Source organism: Tachysurus vachellii, chromosome 4, assembly GCF_030014155.1.
Source record: "Tachysurus vachellii isolate PV-2020 chromosome 4, HZAU_Pvac_v1, whole genome shotgun sequence".
Lineage (NCBI taxonomy): Eukaryota > Metazoa > Chordata > Actinopteri > Siluriformes > Bagridae > Tachysurus > Tachysurus vachellii.
The window spans coordinates 8,630,313-8,647,453 of NC_083463.1; the positions used below are offsets into that span (position 1 = coordinate 8,630,313).

At 39.7% G+C, this 17,141-nt stretch overlaps 1 protein-coding gene across 1 annotated transcript in view; it reads left to right on the forward strand.

The window, feature by feature from the left end:
• The window catches only part of zc3h3 (zinc finger CCCH-type containing 3), a 73,849-nt gene that overhangs the window by 27,334 nt on the left and 29,374 nt on the right, over positions 1-17,141 (forward strand). Inside the window, exon 4 of the mRNA XM_060867568.1 lies at positions 13,591-13,729. Within this exon, the coding sequence (XP_060723551.1) occupies positions 13,591-13,729 (139 nt within the window). The remainder of the gene's footprint in view (positions 1-13,590; positions 13,730-17,141) is intronic.

Genomic DNA, 17,141 nt, shown 5'->3' on the forward strand with positions numbered 1-17,141 from the left:
TGTACAACCATTTTATTCATAAGTAAACACTTATTAGATTTGTTAGCATTGTTTACTAATTAGGTCCCAGAATATATTAATATCTTAAGGTTTTTGGAATACCAGCTTTAACCGTTAACGTAACGCTTCATTTCTGTGGTCAAGTGGATCTGCAGGATTGAGAGTTTTACTGTTTATTTTTAAGTTTCTTTGAAAGCAGTGAAGTTCATTGCTGTAGAGTATACGATGAGATGCTAATTCAGAGAGGAAATTCCTTTCACCACTTCACTTCACCACTTGGTGTAAAACAGTATATCTGCAACTTTTTTTGCCAGTTAAACCTCTTAGTGCAAATCACTAAGTGAATACTAGTGCAAATCACTTTTTTTTTTTTTTCCCCCCAAGCAAGATTTAGTCTTTGCCTTTTCAGTCTATTGATTACCCACCAAAACTCTGTACGTATCCTAGATGCTCGGCACCTGTGATATCGCAATGCCCTTACATTTAGCTCAGTGACATTGAGGGCAGCTGTTCTGGTCGTGAAGTGCCCAGGCCTGTGCCCACCCTAAGCAGATGCCTGTTCTTCCTCAGTGCTCAGAGGGACCAATTAGAAGTTATACAACTCTTGGCACTAAGAGCAGTCTGAATTAAGGAGGCATGAAGTAATGTATTTAAGGAGAGAGGAGGGTCAGTAGTGTTTTCTCTGTCTTAAGAACACTTGTTTGGCTTCAAACGCTAACGTTAACAAAATCATTCTAGCTTTTGCTTCAATTAACATACCTGGCTCTTGCCAAACGCAGCCTTTCCACTTTGTACACTTCAGTCAAATAAAAATGATGTAAATAATGCCATTTGTGCCAGTGAAGTGGTTGCGTTGTGATGTGGGGATGCATTTGATAAAGAAGGACTGGGAAACTAAGCAGAAAATATCAGGATTCACAATGCTGAAACACATGTGTCTCTTAAGCGTTATAGACATAATAATTGCCAAAAACGTGGTTCTAGCTAGTATTGACCCAGATGCCTAAATATATGTATACAATAAAACTAAATTTACCTTCAAATATCAGACATTTTAGACAAGAATTAAATTCAATTCGATTTTGTGTATTCGCGGTATTAACAAACAAATTATTTCATCACAAGTCTGAGGTAAAGTTAGTCATTTTGATAACATACAGTGAGAAATATAACCCAGCTGGCTGTTGATTTAAAACAGTGAAACAGTTTTCCTCCTAAATGTCTTGAGTAACTGTAGCAAATTTATTTTCAGTGTTGAACAGAAATCTTATTTCACCAGCTGTCATGCAGTGCTAACGTATTCTTAACTCATAACTACGTGATGTGACAACACATCCAGTGCGATAGGATGATAAATGGTTCTGTTCAACTAGAAACCTGTTCAACTAGAAGTCTTCAGTAGACAAATGATGAGTGTTGGGGTCTCTGAGAGTGTGTTCAGCTTCCACTGGACACTCATGAAGAGATCGGTGTGCAAGATACCTTGGTGTAAAAGTGCAAGTCAGTGCAACAGGGATATGAACGGACGTGTTAATCACAGCACATGACATTGAAGCAGAGCTGTTAATAATGCTGTAGATAGGCCAGTCAGTTATGGAGTGACATGCTGTCAGTGGTCTAACTAAAGCAAGGTCAGTATATGTTCATTCACTGGCTTTCACTGACTATTGGGTGACAGTGATGACTGACACAGTCACGCTGGAGCTGTTTGGCATCACCAGACATGAAACATAGTGACTCACTTCTGGGGCAGCACTCAAATCTCTCATCTCATCCCTCCTCAATTAGAGCTCCTCTTAGTCCACCAACACTCCTGCAATCCGTCCATCAGCATCAGGAGGCCATTGGAGTCTCTTGTAGCGCCTTTTTTTTTATTTAAAGCATCTTTCAAGGTTACTTCAAGAATTAAGATAGAGCTTGATCTTCTAAATTGCCTCTACTAACCAAAATATACGTTTGTTTGTACTCAATTTTCTTACATTTTGTGTAGTTGTTTTTTTTGTTTGTTTTTTTTTTATAATTGCACAGCTCTGACAAACAATACCGTTATATTAATGTACACATTTGGATATTTTATTCTCATCCAGTGATTTCTGTAGTAGCACGTTCGTATGTAGTTATAAGGGATTAAGGGATAATAATGAACCGGTTAATATAAAGTGTGTTACTTGGCAAACAGAGACGTACAGAATGTACCGAAAATATTCTGGAAGGAGATGTTTGTTTAACATTTTTTGGAAAGAGTCTCCGACGGCAGGGATCTGTGCCAAGTTTTCCTAGACAAAACACAGGACATTGCACTTTGTGTTTTAATAATAATATGATCAGCTAACAGGAAGGAACTTGTCAACATTCACAAGCATTAAATCCAACACTTCAGGATGGGCTGTTTTAGGAAAATAATAATTATCAATTAAATTTCATATAATCTCATCCTTTACATAAACATCAAATCTCAAAGGCTTTTTTTGCGTCATTTGTCTCGTCAGTCCTGATCACAGAAAAATCTAACTAAAAGGCAAAAATAGATAACATTATTATTATTATTATTATTATTATTATTATTATTATTATTATTATTATTAACATCTATCCATAATTAAAAATGATGTAAATATTGCTATTCGTGCCAGAGAAGCATGCTAGTGGTAGCATTTTGAGGTGAGGATGAATTTGATCAACAGAGACTTGGAAACTGGCAGAAAATATCAGGATTCATAACGCACATGTGTCCCTTAAGACTTATGGACATAATAATTGCCAAAAGGTAGTTCTAGCGAGTATTGACCCAGATGCCCAAATATCTATATACAATAAAACTAAATTTATGTCTTCACTGGTAACAGTTTAAAAGAAGAATCTTGTTCTTACATTGTACCATTTGAAGTCGTTTTCCACATACTCCAACCCAAACTCATCTGGGTGACACTAAAGGGGTAAATAAAAACAGAGGGAATGCCTTGTTGCGGACAGCGGAATAAAGCATTTCCTCCTAAAGCCTAGTGGTTAAGGTATTGGTCTACCAATCGGAAGGCTGTGAGTTCGATCCCAGGGCCACCAAGCTAATGCTAGTTAATGGGCTTTTAATACGATTAATGTGATTTCTGCGGTAATGTGTACTTTTCTAAGGACGTAGGCCCTCCTGTTTATTTTGACTGAGAATGCCTGGAGTTACAGTACACCTCGGTATGCAGATGTGATTGCTGAGCTACAGCAGTTGGTGTTGAGAATGCGGCTCAGACAGCTGCCCCATAACCCAGGCCCTGGCAATCATTTTTAGAATATGAATCAAATGTTGCTATTTAGTGTGACGGGGTAAAAAAAAATACTTGGGTGACTGACAAATCCAGAGCCAACACACACTTCGCTAGGTGTCTCACGGCTTGCTCCCAGCCTATTTACATCGCCGTTTTGCTCGTAAAGGTTCCGCCCTGCATCCGTAATTTGTTATTTTGACCCATGCCAGGCATTGGTGGTTTTAGCAAAGAGAATGCTTAATCGCAGTGCTGCTACCCCAGTGGGAATCAGAACACGAGCCCCAAGGGGATTGTAGCAGGAGTAGGGGGTCTCTTGCTGTCAATAATAAGATTAATGATGTGACGGAGATGCCAGAGTAAAGAATGGGAGTGCAGTTAGCTGGAATTAGTTGTCAAATTTGCTGAGGGGATCCGAAAATGGGCGATAACACGATTTGATAATCCCTAAGCGGATACTGCTTCTGCATGGTGTCACTACTACCATGTCACAGCAGAGATGGAAGTGAGGGAGGGTTTCCAAAAGGACCGAAATGTGTTTAAGATGAGTACACAACTGCTGATCGAGCAACGTGAGCAGAAGCGTTTTCAGCATGTTTCATCTGCTCCTGATGATCAGAGTTTAACGTTGTTTTGAGTGCCGTCCCTCGTCACACCACAGCACGCTTACAACTGCACCTCAGTCTTGTTGAACTCTCAGGTCTGATAGGTCAGTTAAAAAGTTAAAAACATTTAGTGTAACTATAAACGGAGAAAAAGTACGATGGGTTTTGCTTTAATTATTAAAAATATATATTTGACAAATTGCTCCAGTATAAGCAGATCACATTCGTTGGGACATGTTAAAGAGTAACAAGGGTCAGTTAGACTTTATCTATAGTTCTAGTTTATTTCAAAGATACTTCGAAGTGATATCCTTCATTATACAGGGCTGTCAAGTGTCACGCATTGTGTGTGACAGTCACTCATTTCGGTCTTTTGTCACGCTCTCACGCCACACATCGTATTTGTCACGCAGAAAAACTTTTTGACTATTTATCATATATTTAATAAGCCTGTCTCTATGGAACCGGGCAGGAATCAAGCGCGTCTTCCCTGGAGCTCTTAGTCGAGCCTGACACTTATCAGCCAATCAAAAAAATAGGCTACACAACAGCCAGTCAGAAAATAGCACTATTGTATATGGGTAAGATTTAACGCAACAACCAATAAAAAAAAAATTCATTAGCAAGGGTATTTTCGATGGTCGGTTTGAACAAAACCTCAACACGAAACAGCTTTTCTCTGGACGGGACATTGTCCTCTATCATGACCCTAAAAATGACTGGGCTTGAGCCGAATTGTGGGGGACCATTGTTTTCACATAAAAGAGCAAAGAGATAAGAAATCAAATTTATACAAGTTTCTGAAGTAGCTGAAGTTTTAGAGGGAATAAATAATAGCAGTATTATAAACATGTAGGCTTCTTATACATTTTAATGGATTGATGCTTTATAATAATTTGGATCTATTTCATGCATACATTAATTATACTCTTTCTTTCTTTCTTTCTTTCTTTCTAATAAGGAAAGAGATTGCCTGTGAACTTAACAAGCAAACAAATAAACATTTATATGAAATATTAAAAATTAAGATCTGGTTAGAAAATATAATGCAACTATCAACGAATGACTTTTTTATGTAGGAATGATGGTAAAGACTAAGAATGACAAACTGTCTAGAGAACTACAGACATTTCTCTTATAGTAATGATCTCAAATAAGTGCTTTATATATTATATTTTCCTAAAATATTACAAAGAGCCTTACATCGACTGTCTTACATTGACCATGGACCAAATTTACACGACTCCTGAATGAGTGAATCGTAATGTCCAGTGGAGGCTTCCTCAAATAGAGTTAATATTTTTCTTTGTGTCATATTGCCTTTTATTTTCCGTCTGTTTTCGACAGTTCCGTGACTATAACGACTATAACAACTACTGTAGGACTGTAGGAGCTTTTTTGCAGCGAGAGGTCAGTCAGAAAAATAGCATGGGAAACAGTGTGAAAAAAGTGTGTGTGTGTCAGAGAGAGAGGAATAGATAAAGGTGGGAGTGCACAGCACTGGTTGGAGCTGGTGTAAGCTGAGTAAATAATCGGCAGTGCGTTTCGGCTCACAGTCGAGTCTGGGTTGTCAGCGGGCGATGAATGAGTCCCCTGGCCTGATTGTAAAGCCCAGCAGGTTGTGTTGGTTGAGTGAGTTTGTACCGAGTGGGGTCTCAATCTTCCCCTTAATAGGCCACTGACAGATCCCTGCCACACACATACACAGGCACACACACATGCAAGCACACACACATAAATAAAAAGGTCTTGACAGGGAGCACTGCTTTAGTTTTGGCACATTGTGCTCAACATGGTAGCGACGTACTGCAGCACTGTCATTAAACAGTAGGTAAGGTAGAACAGTGTTGTGAATAACTCCATAAGGGGTTCGGTGTGTAAGGAACGAGCTCACTGACAAGCAAAATTTGTCATCCCCAGGGACGCTCAAATAGCTCTGACTGCAATACAGATGGGTGCTGTGTGAAAAAGTGACTTCAAGCCAACTAAGTAATCCTACAAGCTCACATGTTCACGCATACAGTACATTCCAGCTTCTGGTTGCATCTGCCCCCATGCCCACACACACACACACACACACATTTGCCTTAAGGTCCAGTTGTATGCTGCCCAACTGAAACTATAAATCACTGTGCAGCACATATGAAACAGACTGTCCTTGCAATATCATGGACACACACACACACACACACACACACACACACACACACACACAATGTGTGTAAATGTTTGTAGAAGATAGCTTCTGTTACAGATTCTAAAATTTTGTGTGGTACTACTGAGGTTTGATGTGTCTGGACAAATTTTTTGTATTAACCGGGCAAAAGACAAAATTTTATTTCTTCTTTGAGGTGCATTGCTATATTTCCACAATATTTTTGCAATATTTATTATTCATTATGAAGTCTACTTTTCTTTACACATCATGTAGTGGGAACTCGTTTGGGAGAACACTATTCTGCTTTATTACACTCACGTCTTAAACAGATTCAGTAGAACATTTTGTGTTGTGCTGGCAGTGCCATGACCCTGACATTAATGCAGTGGAATTGGGGAACATGCAGTGAAAATCAGTCACAATTATTCTCCTGATTTGTACAATTAATTCTCAGTCCATCTGTCCAGCCGTCCGTTTCAGTCAGTCCGTCTGTCCATCCGTCACAGTCAGTCCGTCTGTCCATCCGTCCGTCACAGTCAGTCCGTCTGTCCATCCGTCCGTCACAGTCAGTCCGTCTGTCCATCCGTCCGTCACAGTCAGTCCGTCTGTCCATCCGTCCGTCACAGTCAGTCCGTCTGTCCATCCGTCACAGTCAGTCCGTCTGTCCATCCGTCACAGTCAGTCCGTCCGTCCATCCGTCACAGTCAGTCCGTCTGTCCATCCGTCACAGTCAGTCCGTCCGTCCATCCGTCACAGTCAGTCCGTCCATCCATCCGTCACAGTCAGTCCGTCTGTCCATCCGTCACAGTCAGTCCGTCCGTCCATCCGTCACAGTCAGTCCATCCGTCACAGTCAGTCCGTCCGTCCATCCGTCACAGTCAGTCCGTCCGTCCGGTCCGTCACAGTCAGTCCGTCCGTCCGGTCCGTCCGTCACAGTCAGTCCGTCCGTCCGTCCGTCCGGTCCGTCACAGTCAGTCCGTCCGTCCGGTCCGTCAAAGTCAGTCCGTCCGTCCGGTCCGTCGCAGTCAGTCCGTCCGTCCGGTCCGTCACAGTCAGTCCGTCCGTCCGGTCCGTCACAGTCAGTCCGTCCGTCCGGTCCGTCACAGTCAGTCCGTCCGTCCGGTCCGTCACAGTCAGTCCGTCCGTCCGTCACAGTCAGTCCGTCCGGTCCGTCCATCACAGTCAGTCCGTCCGTCCGTCCGGTCCGTCCGTCACAGTCAGTCCGTCCGGTCCGTCCGTCTCAGTTTGTTCGTCCGTCTGTACGTCTCAGTCTGTCGTCTGTATGTCTCAGTCGGTCCGTCTGTCTGTACGCCGGTCGGTCCGTCTGTCTGTATGTCTCGGTCGGTCCGTCTGTCTGTATGTCTCGGTCGGTCCGTCTGTCTGTACGTCTCAGTCGGTCCGTCTGTCTGTACGTCTCAGTCGGTTTGTCTGTCTGTACGTCTCAGTCGGTCCGTCTGTCTGTACGCCTGTCAGTCCGTCTGTCTGTACGCCGGTCGGTCCGTCTGTCTGTATGTCTCGGTCGGTCCGTCTGTCTGTATGTCTCGGTCGGTCCATCTGTCTGTACGTCTCTGTCCGTCCATCTGTATTCATCCAGGGTGTATTCCTGAAATTCAGGTGTATTCCATAGTAAATGAATGCATAATTCATACATGGAAATGTAATTATTTTAGTGTGTTGGCATCTATCAGTAGAATTGGAATGAAATCTTTAAATGCAATTTCTTTTGCTGTGCTTGTGATTAAGATACTTGCTATCGAAAAAAACAAATTTAAAGTGTTAAAAAACAGTTTAAATTTTACCATGTGAAGGGTTTTCCCAGGCCACAGGATGATCTGAACATCAGTGGGTTAAGTATGTAAGCATGAACAGCATATTTTATAAAGACATTAATATGAATACCTTTATTGTCATAGTGTAGTTGTTACAGATGTTAAATAAGAAAAGAAAAAAACAATTACATTAATGTGCTTTATATTATGCCAATACACTCTTCATCTACAGAGAGTGCAAAAATAATAAATAAAATAAAGAGCTGTAAACAGTTTGTGTAGTCATAAAGTGGCATAGTGGGAGATATTGTGTATTAAATGCCATAAATTATTAACATAATATACAGATAAAGTGCTCGAGTTAACGTTCACATCAAACCTCTGAATGGGAAATAAATGTGATCTCTGGCCTGGTTGCTGGTAGCAGATGATTTGAGTGTTTCAGAAAATGCTGATCTAGGATTTTAACACAAAACAAAATTTAGAGTTTACACTTAATGGTGCAAAGAAATGAAAGACATCCAGTTGGTGGCAGTTCTGCAGGGAGAAATGGCTCATTGATGTGAGAGGTCAGAGCGGAACGGCCCGTCTGGATCAAGCTGATTCAAATAATCACTCTTTATAGACATGGTGAGCAGAAATGCATCACAGAAGGCACAATACTGTACATCGAACCTTGAGGTGGATGAGCTACAACAACAGAAGACACATCAGGGTTCAGTGTACTTGACAGACAAGTACAGCAATCTGAGATTAAAGTGGACACAGTGTCACAGAAACCGAGAAGTTAAAGATGATGACTGGTCTGATAAATCATCACCACCTGATGGTGGTGTCAGAATTCAATTTTAACCGCATAAATACATGGATCTGACCTGCCTTTGCAACCATTTAGGCAACTGGTGGTAGTGTGCTGATGTTTGGAATATTTTCCTGCCAAAATTTGGTCTTGGTTCACAGCCTGATGATCATCTGCTGCGTGATTCCCTTTTTGGCCTCAATTTACTCATCTTATAATGGCTATTCTGTCAACATGGACCAGGCTCTGTAAAGAAAGTGTGCAAAACCTTGTGACATTTACAATTTGGGCATTTATACGTTGGGGAAACGGGATGCCTGTGTAGTATCGTGTTGGCCTGTTGCTGTACGCTTGCTGTCTCCGACTTGGAAATGCTGTAAGCTAATGAAATAATATACACACTCCTGTAAATTCCTTTCCCAAATCCCAAAATGAAGGCAGATACTATCTCTGAGCAAGTCCTACTGCTGAAAGGTGCATAAAAGAGAATCTGAGAAAATAAATCATCATGCAGGACAGGACCAGAGGGTTGGGGACTCACTGAACACTGCCAGACATCGCTCCCAGGGCAAAGGATACATGTTTCTTCGGGAGCCATCGGATCATATACGAATAAAACAGATGTGACAGATAAATTTGGCATTATGCTGTAATCTAATCATGTTTTGGTCCGGGCGTGTTACTGAAGATCTCTGTTAACACTGGAAGGAGAGATCCCATTTGGTGTTGAATGCAATTTGCAAACACCTCAATAAGGCATAGCATGATAGTCATGGCATGGCATGACCCCTAGATCTAGCAGCTACCAATAGCTGAGGTGTAAAGGGGTAAATGTTAATGTGCTGAAGTGGTGACGCTAGACAGGAGGGCTGAATATTAGCCCATGAGACATGATTGAATTCCAGAGCTGCCGCAAATTATGAGGCAGCATTTAGCTTGTAGCGGCTACAGACGAGCTAGAAATTGGTGTTTTTGTAATATATTTAAAAAAGCGCTGTGCTGTGCCAGCTATCGTAATCTGTAGCAGTGTGTCCATTGCACAGGGATAAGCATGAAGGATAGTTTTCTGATAAGTACTCATCAGGCAACCCAGTTTGGAAAGCCCCAGTAAAGGGGGTTGTTATTAGCAGTAAGGATACTCAAGCCAGTGTGTCACTGATGTCAGGGAAGGTCAGGATACTGTTCTGAGATTTGAGTTGATCCAAAATAACAACCTGTGGAGGGCTGGAAAGTGGACATACCTGGAGAGTGAAGGAAAGTGGACAGACATACTTGGAGAGAGTGGGAAAGTGGACATACTTGGAGAGAGTAGGAAAGTGGACGTACTTGGAAAGAATAGGAAAGTGGACATACTTGGAAAGAATAGGAAAGTGGACATACTTGGAAAGAATAGGAAAGTGGACATACTTGGAAAGAATAGGAAAGTGGACATACTTGGAGAGTGAAGGAAAGTGGACAGACATACTTGGAGAGAGTGGGAAGTGGACATACTTGGAGAGAGTAGGGAAGTGGACATACTTGGAGAGTAGGGAAGTGGACATACTTGGAGAGAGTAGGGAAAGTGGACATACTTGGAGAGAGTAGGAAAGTGGACATACTTGGAGAGTGAAGGAAAGTGGACAGACATACTTGGAGAGAGTGAAGGAAAGTGGACAGACATACTTGGAGAGAGTGAAGGAAAGTGGACAGACATACTTGGAGAGAGTGAAGGAAAGTGGACAGACATACTTGGAGAGAGTGGGAAGTGGACATACTTGGAGAGAGTAGGGAAGTGGACATACTTGGAGAGTAGGGAAGTGGACATACTTGGAGAGAGTAGGGAAGTGGACATACTTGGAGAGTAGGAAGGTTTCGGTATTTCTAAGTATTTATTTCGCTATTTTTAAGTTTTATATTTGACAGATTTTGACCAGTTTAACTCTACAGCTTGTATAAGATTTAAGACTAGGTCGCCTTTTGTTTTTTTGTCATTTTATTTGCTTTTTAAGTTTCTTCAACATTATACAGTGAGTTGGCTGTGTTAATAAAAAACAGCAACGTGAGAATGTTTGCCAGTTTTAGCAATTTTGATCCATTCCAAAAAAAAAAAAAAAAAGACGTCTTCTCTAGATTTACAATAGCTTCATGTATGTTATTATTATTATTATTATTATTATTATTATTATTATTAATTTAGTTAGTTAGTTAGGTAGTTAGTTAGTTTTGTTACAGCCAGTGATTGAGAGTTGGCCATCTTTATTGTTTGTTATCCTACTGTATCTATTAGCTGGAGATACTCTATGTTGATATTATATATTTGTTATATTTGTGTAGATTGTTAGTTCAGGTCAGGTTGTAGCTTTCTCCTTACGTGTTGATGCTCCTTTATCGTGTTCCTCTGTTTCTTCTGGATATTTCTCCTCATAGCCGGCCTCCGTTTCTCTGCTCACTCATTAGACAAAGAGTTGTCTGAGACACTAAGGAAAATAGGAAGAAAAGGTTTTTGTGTGCGTACATGCCTGCGTGTGTGTGTCTGTGTGTTACGAGGAAGAGGAAATAATGGCTTTGTTAGATTTTACTGTGCACTATAATAGAGCATGGTGTTTATTACATGGCACTTCCTTAGCCAAGCTGCTTAACCCTACGGAGACAGGCCTTGCTTATAATCCAGGCATCACCCCCATTATGGCGTAGTAAAAGCTTTTGCGGAAAATGAAATGCTATTAAAAAGTGTTGAATAGCTTTTTTACAGAATTCTTAAAGTTCCATAAGTAATTCCATTCTCCCGCTGACTTGTCTAACATGCTAAATGGTAGCTGGCAGGAATAAATCTTTGGGCTTTTTAGCGTTGGTGTGAAATGGCAGTGTGCAGGAGCCGCCATGCAGAGTCCATCTTTTACTCAGCCCTCATGCATGCATGTCACCTCTGCCCAGCCACCCATAAAGCAGCATGATGGATAAATGAAGGGATACAGAAATAAATAAAAGCCACACTTATTCTCTCCCTTCGCCTTCTCCTTCCGTCTCTTCTCTGATGGATATGTGAAAAGATATAATGAACGAGACTTAAAGAGAAAGGAGAGGAGCGAAAGGGGGGCGGGGGGGGGGGGGGGGAGACGGAGGATATGATTTATTAGGCTGATAAAAATTCATCCTTTGTTATTCCTTCATTTTTACATGTGCAGCTTATTAGGGAGCGCACCTGTCACTGAAGGGAGTTTGTCAGAGCGGATGCTTGACTCTGCAGTGTGTGTGAGCAGGAAGGAGTACTGAGTTTTATGGCGTTAGAGGTACTGACTGACTTGATCTCTGCTCGTTACTATTAAAACAGTTGGCCATGTTTGATCTCGGGTACTTTTCCAGCTCACATGTAAAAGTACAGCAAATTTGTGCGGTGGCCTGGGAAAACCCTTCCTATTATTTTTTTTTTATTATTATTATTATTTTATTATTTTTTTTTTTTTTACTATATCTAGTATAGGATACGTCACTCTACCTGCCTCTACAGTATAACCTACATTGCATATATAAAAACAACATTGTTGATTAATGGTAAAGAATTAGAAATGAGTTTTAAATAAGAAAGGAGTTCTCACATTGACATTTACACATTTACAGCATTTAGCAGACGCCCATATCCAGAGCGACTTACATTAGCTCATTTTTGCACAACTGAGCAATTGAGGGTTAAGGGCCTTGCTCAGGGGCCCAACAGTGGCAGCTTGGTGGCAACCTGGGATCGAACTCACAACCTTCCGATGGGTAGCCCAACACCTTAACCACTAGGCTAGCACATTCCCTATCAGCATCACATTGACTATCAGCATCATCCACATCAGCCTTTGTCTCATCACTTGAGGTCAAAATAACTCCTCTCTGATTTGGAGGCAAATAATGAATTATTCTGTTTAAATGACTAAATGTCTTGTTTAGGTTTTTTTTTAAACTTTATCCACTTTTGTCTTTACAGAATATGTAAGCCCTCTTCTTTGTTTTAATGACAATATGGCTAGGCAGGAGCATTCGATAGCTGGTATCTGATTACTCTAATCTAATTTATCTATATTTAAATTGTGAGTCAAAAGACTTTTCTTTTTACCAATGTGTTTGTTTAACCTGATACCAAGTAAAGATTAGAAAGCAGCCAAATGAAAATATTATTTGGTTAAATAGATTTATGGTTTATTACATTACAAATGTCAGAGAATATTCCTGTCAGAAAACTTATCTGGTGTCTGGTCAACAGGTTGACGCCAAGTGAAAAAAAAAAGTCATTAAATTTACTTGATACAAATATGAGTTCCATGTGATTACATTATTGCAAATAGTCTTTTTCACGTCTTGCTCGATTCTGTCGCGTATTTCCCAGACCCTGAATAAATCGATCGATCTCCATGTCTCTGCCTGAGCAGAACCCATATTACTACCATTAAGCTACGTGAATTCTAAGTATAAGGTTCGTGTAAGCAACGAAATGACATTTTAATAAGGAATGTTACGTTTTTTGGCAACTAAATGTAGTATGTTCTCTTAAATCTGACTGTTTTTTTTTTAAAATAAAAATATATCAATATCATGATAAATTACACCACAAAATGCTTTTTTATGGCTATGTGGATATCGTAATGTTTATGTACTTTTATTTAAAAACAATTGTCCGATTGCAATCTGATCGGAAGCAGCCGACGTGGTGGTAAAAGTTTGTACTTGACGTAATCTAAACATCTATTTTTTTTAATATATACTACAATATTTTCACAATTTTTCCTATTTCTTTCAGTGTTTTGTTTATTTGTTTATGTATTTATCCAAATTCAAATTTTAGGTTTGCAATTCTAATTTATTTTTTGTCTCTTTGCGAAGTTTCATTTCATAATTAAAACAAAATTAAAACGCAGGTTTGTTTTTGAATATAATCGAAACGCATTCAGTCATCATTCAGTGTTATGTTGTCGTATCGCCCGCTACGGTGTTGTGAGCTCTGAGTTGTAAATATCCTCCTGTGCTTTTATCTGTTCTTCCACAGACCCATTCTCTCTCCTGGTACAGAATCCGGCATCTCAAAGGGTCATTAAAACCCGCTACAAGATTGACACGCGCAGGACACACCTCCAGCACCATAACCCCGCCCTCTCTTACAGAGTCAAGAGAGTCCAGTCAGCAAGGTAAGGTGCATTTTAATCAGTTGTGGACCGCTATATACAGACCTTACTGTTTCCTTTCAGTCACACTAGCACCACTGGTCCACTAATATTTTCTACAGAATTATGTTTAATGACTTTTATTCTGCCATAAAAAATAAATGGGGTGTGTGTGTGTGTGTCCTTCAGCCCACATGCAATCTTAGTCCACCATAACCAATTACAGGCCTGATTAAAGCCTCTCTGTTGACACGCTGCATTTTTTTTTTTTTTTTTTTTAAACAGACTCTAGGAAGGCGCATAATAAAACATTAACTAACTGGCTGGCCTTAATAACACTGCGTGATATAAGCACCTCATCACCACTAATATTATGACAGGTGGAAGGCGTTGCTCGTCACAGTAATCTATTACTCACACCGTAAACATGCTGCTATGATACACTCCATGCCCATGTGGGAATAAATGGCTTTTTTTTTTTTTAAATAATGGCTTTTAATGGACACCGTCTGCTCAGGATGAGTTTATAACACTGTTATTGTGCTCTATGAAAGGCTTCACGTAATTAAGTGGAATCACAGAGCCGTTAGTTTCCACAACGTTTCATATACGGTTAGAGATTCAGTGGGTTCTCTATTTCTCTTTGCAGTTTGAATAAGTAGAGGGTGAAGCATCTGAATAGTTATTTATGCCATTTTTTATTTTTATACTGGTCAGGATATCCAGTTTGATAGAAATTATGTCATGTTTAATTTATAAAAAAAAAATTAGATGTTATTTGTTGAAAGTAGATGAAATTAGATTGATTTGTACTACAGAGCTTTTGGATTCTTAATCCTGATTGGTCAGAATGAACAGATTAAATTTATTTGTCATCTGAGAGACAAATCACAGGTTTGTATGCGGAAATAATGCGCCTGTACTCATACCTACACCAGGGCATGTATAACAGACACCACACTAATTGTAGATGTGGTGAAGAGTTTTCTGTTCGGAGATGATGATTATTTGCCAATTTTGGAGTCTTTAGTGCTTTGTAAAGGTCCAGCAATAGCTGAAAACGTACATTTTCCAACAAATGTACGTTTTCAGGACAGAGAAACTTTGTGGATTCTTGGGGACATAACAAACTATATATATTTTTTGTCTTATGTCTAACCCTGTTATTATTGATGTAAGACATAACATAGCATAAACAGACATCCCTTCTTCAGTCCTCTTTCTCTCTCTCTCTCCCTCTCTCTCTCTCTCGCTCTCTCTCTCTCAAATGTAACTCATCACTTTACAATGAAACTGGAAAGCCTAAACACTCCACAAATAAACAAAAAAATACAATCATACATTTTACTTTATAAAAATCTGTTTATTGAGAGTCTGCTGTAGAAGTCCCAGTGAACGAGCTGTTACTATAGAAACAATACGATACAACAATAATCGTGCGTAATATTTACTCGTCACAGCCGGATCTACTTTCAGAGCCATACCGATATTATGCACTGCGTTTAGATAGATCAGATTCGAAAATTTAACTTTAATTCTTTATTTTAATGACTTTTATTATTTATTATTTTAATTCTTTATTTTAAACACAATTAATATGTGAAACAGTTTCTTACAAAAAATTGACATTTGAAAATAGGACATACTGAGATCATAGGGGTTCAATTGAGGTATCGGTTATATTCAAGTGCAATTCGATTGTTTCCTTTTCAAATCATATTGACAATAAGCTTCTTTCAATGCGTCCTTCTGAACGCAGGCTTTCAAAAACTTATGACTTACCACAAGCCACCATAAATTTCTAGTTTTTCATATCGTCACTTCTTCCGGCTTTGGTTTTCTGCACGCTGCCCTCGATAGGAAGGTCTGCTGAATATAATGGTAAATAGGATAAATTATCATCTTACCAAGGAAGTACTAGCTGCCACACCACCACACAGGACAGAAACACACCAATCAGAACATAACCCCAGTCTGACACTAGTGACTGTGGGAAATCACATTTGCTTAATGGCATGAATGAATCAGTCTTCCGCATGGGTGTAAATATTTTACACCCAGTGTTATCTACAGAGAAAAGATGATCTCTACAGTAAATTATTCTCCCCCATCACACCCCACCCCACCCCATCCTACCCAGATGCACCCATGTAGAAAAGAGAGGCTGTATGTCGTGTATTACGACAGCTTAAGAGCATTGCTCACATTTAAATGAAATGCTTATTATTTTCTTTCTTTCGTAACCGCTTAGTCTCTTATCTGTCCTTTTTTTGTTGTTGTTGTTGTTGTTCATAGACACTTATTTTTCTTTGTTTTGAGATTCAGGCAGTTCTGTGCATCTGCGCTTACTTGGATAGTCAGATATTGCCTGCTTGAAGGCAATCCTGCTAGAAAAAAGTGTTAGTTTGTTAGAGAGCTTTATCAGGATAAGGAAAAGGAGGTGATGTAGGAGTAGATTAAATAGGGAGGACAGAGGGGCTTTTGACTGGATATGAAGGTCTGGGCCTGTATTCATAAAGATTCTTAGAGAGCTCCTAATTTAGCTTAAATATTTCTAACTAGGAATCTTATATTAGGAGTGATTCAGGACCAAATTCAGAGCAACTCTGAGCAAGAAAAATACAAAATCTTTTATCTTAGAGAGGGGGCGGGGCTAAACACGTTGATAGTTCTGACAGACTGTTTTGAAGTTTTGAAGACTGATTGTCAAAAAAAAATAATAATTTATATACATTAAATTTAAAGACATACATATGTTGTGTGTGTGTGTGTGTGTGTATATACAAATGTAATGAATGTAAACATTTCCGACACAGTGCTGAAATGTCTTTAAATTATATCATTTGGTCATTTCTGTTTCAGACATGTTAGCGTATCTCTGAATGCCACAGTGTACACACATCGGCTATAGACACATTTGACAGCTGGTTTGGTGAAGCCAGTTCTCCACAGAGATTACCACAGATGAACTTTCCAGGCAACAATTACACACTTGGAAAACTGTAAAATAAAAATGGATTGTCAGTTTAATGGCTGTACTCTAAGGTAGCCTATTCTGCTTCATGTACAGTGCAGGACGACAATATTGCAGGACGGAAGATATAGGGTGCATAGAGACAGATCAGAGCATGACTTGTTTCATGAACATGATGGAATACTGAGGGTGCGTCTCAGTCAGCTTCCTAGGTCGTGAATCTGTGTAGTCTAGAACTCTGGCTCACTACACGTCAGGGCACCGATGAGTTCATTTCCGCTGACGTTCTAATTTCCTCATTAGTCACTGTAAAAACCCCAAAATATAAATTATTCAAGTTTTATTTCTATAATTTTATGTGTTTCGGTGCTTAATAAAAGATTGTTGACTAAAATCATGAAGCACTCAAAGTCATTATATATAGTTAAAAGTAAGTAATCCTTTGAGAGCTAGAACAACGAT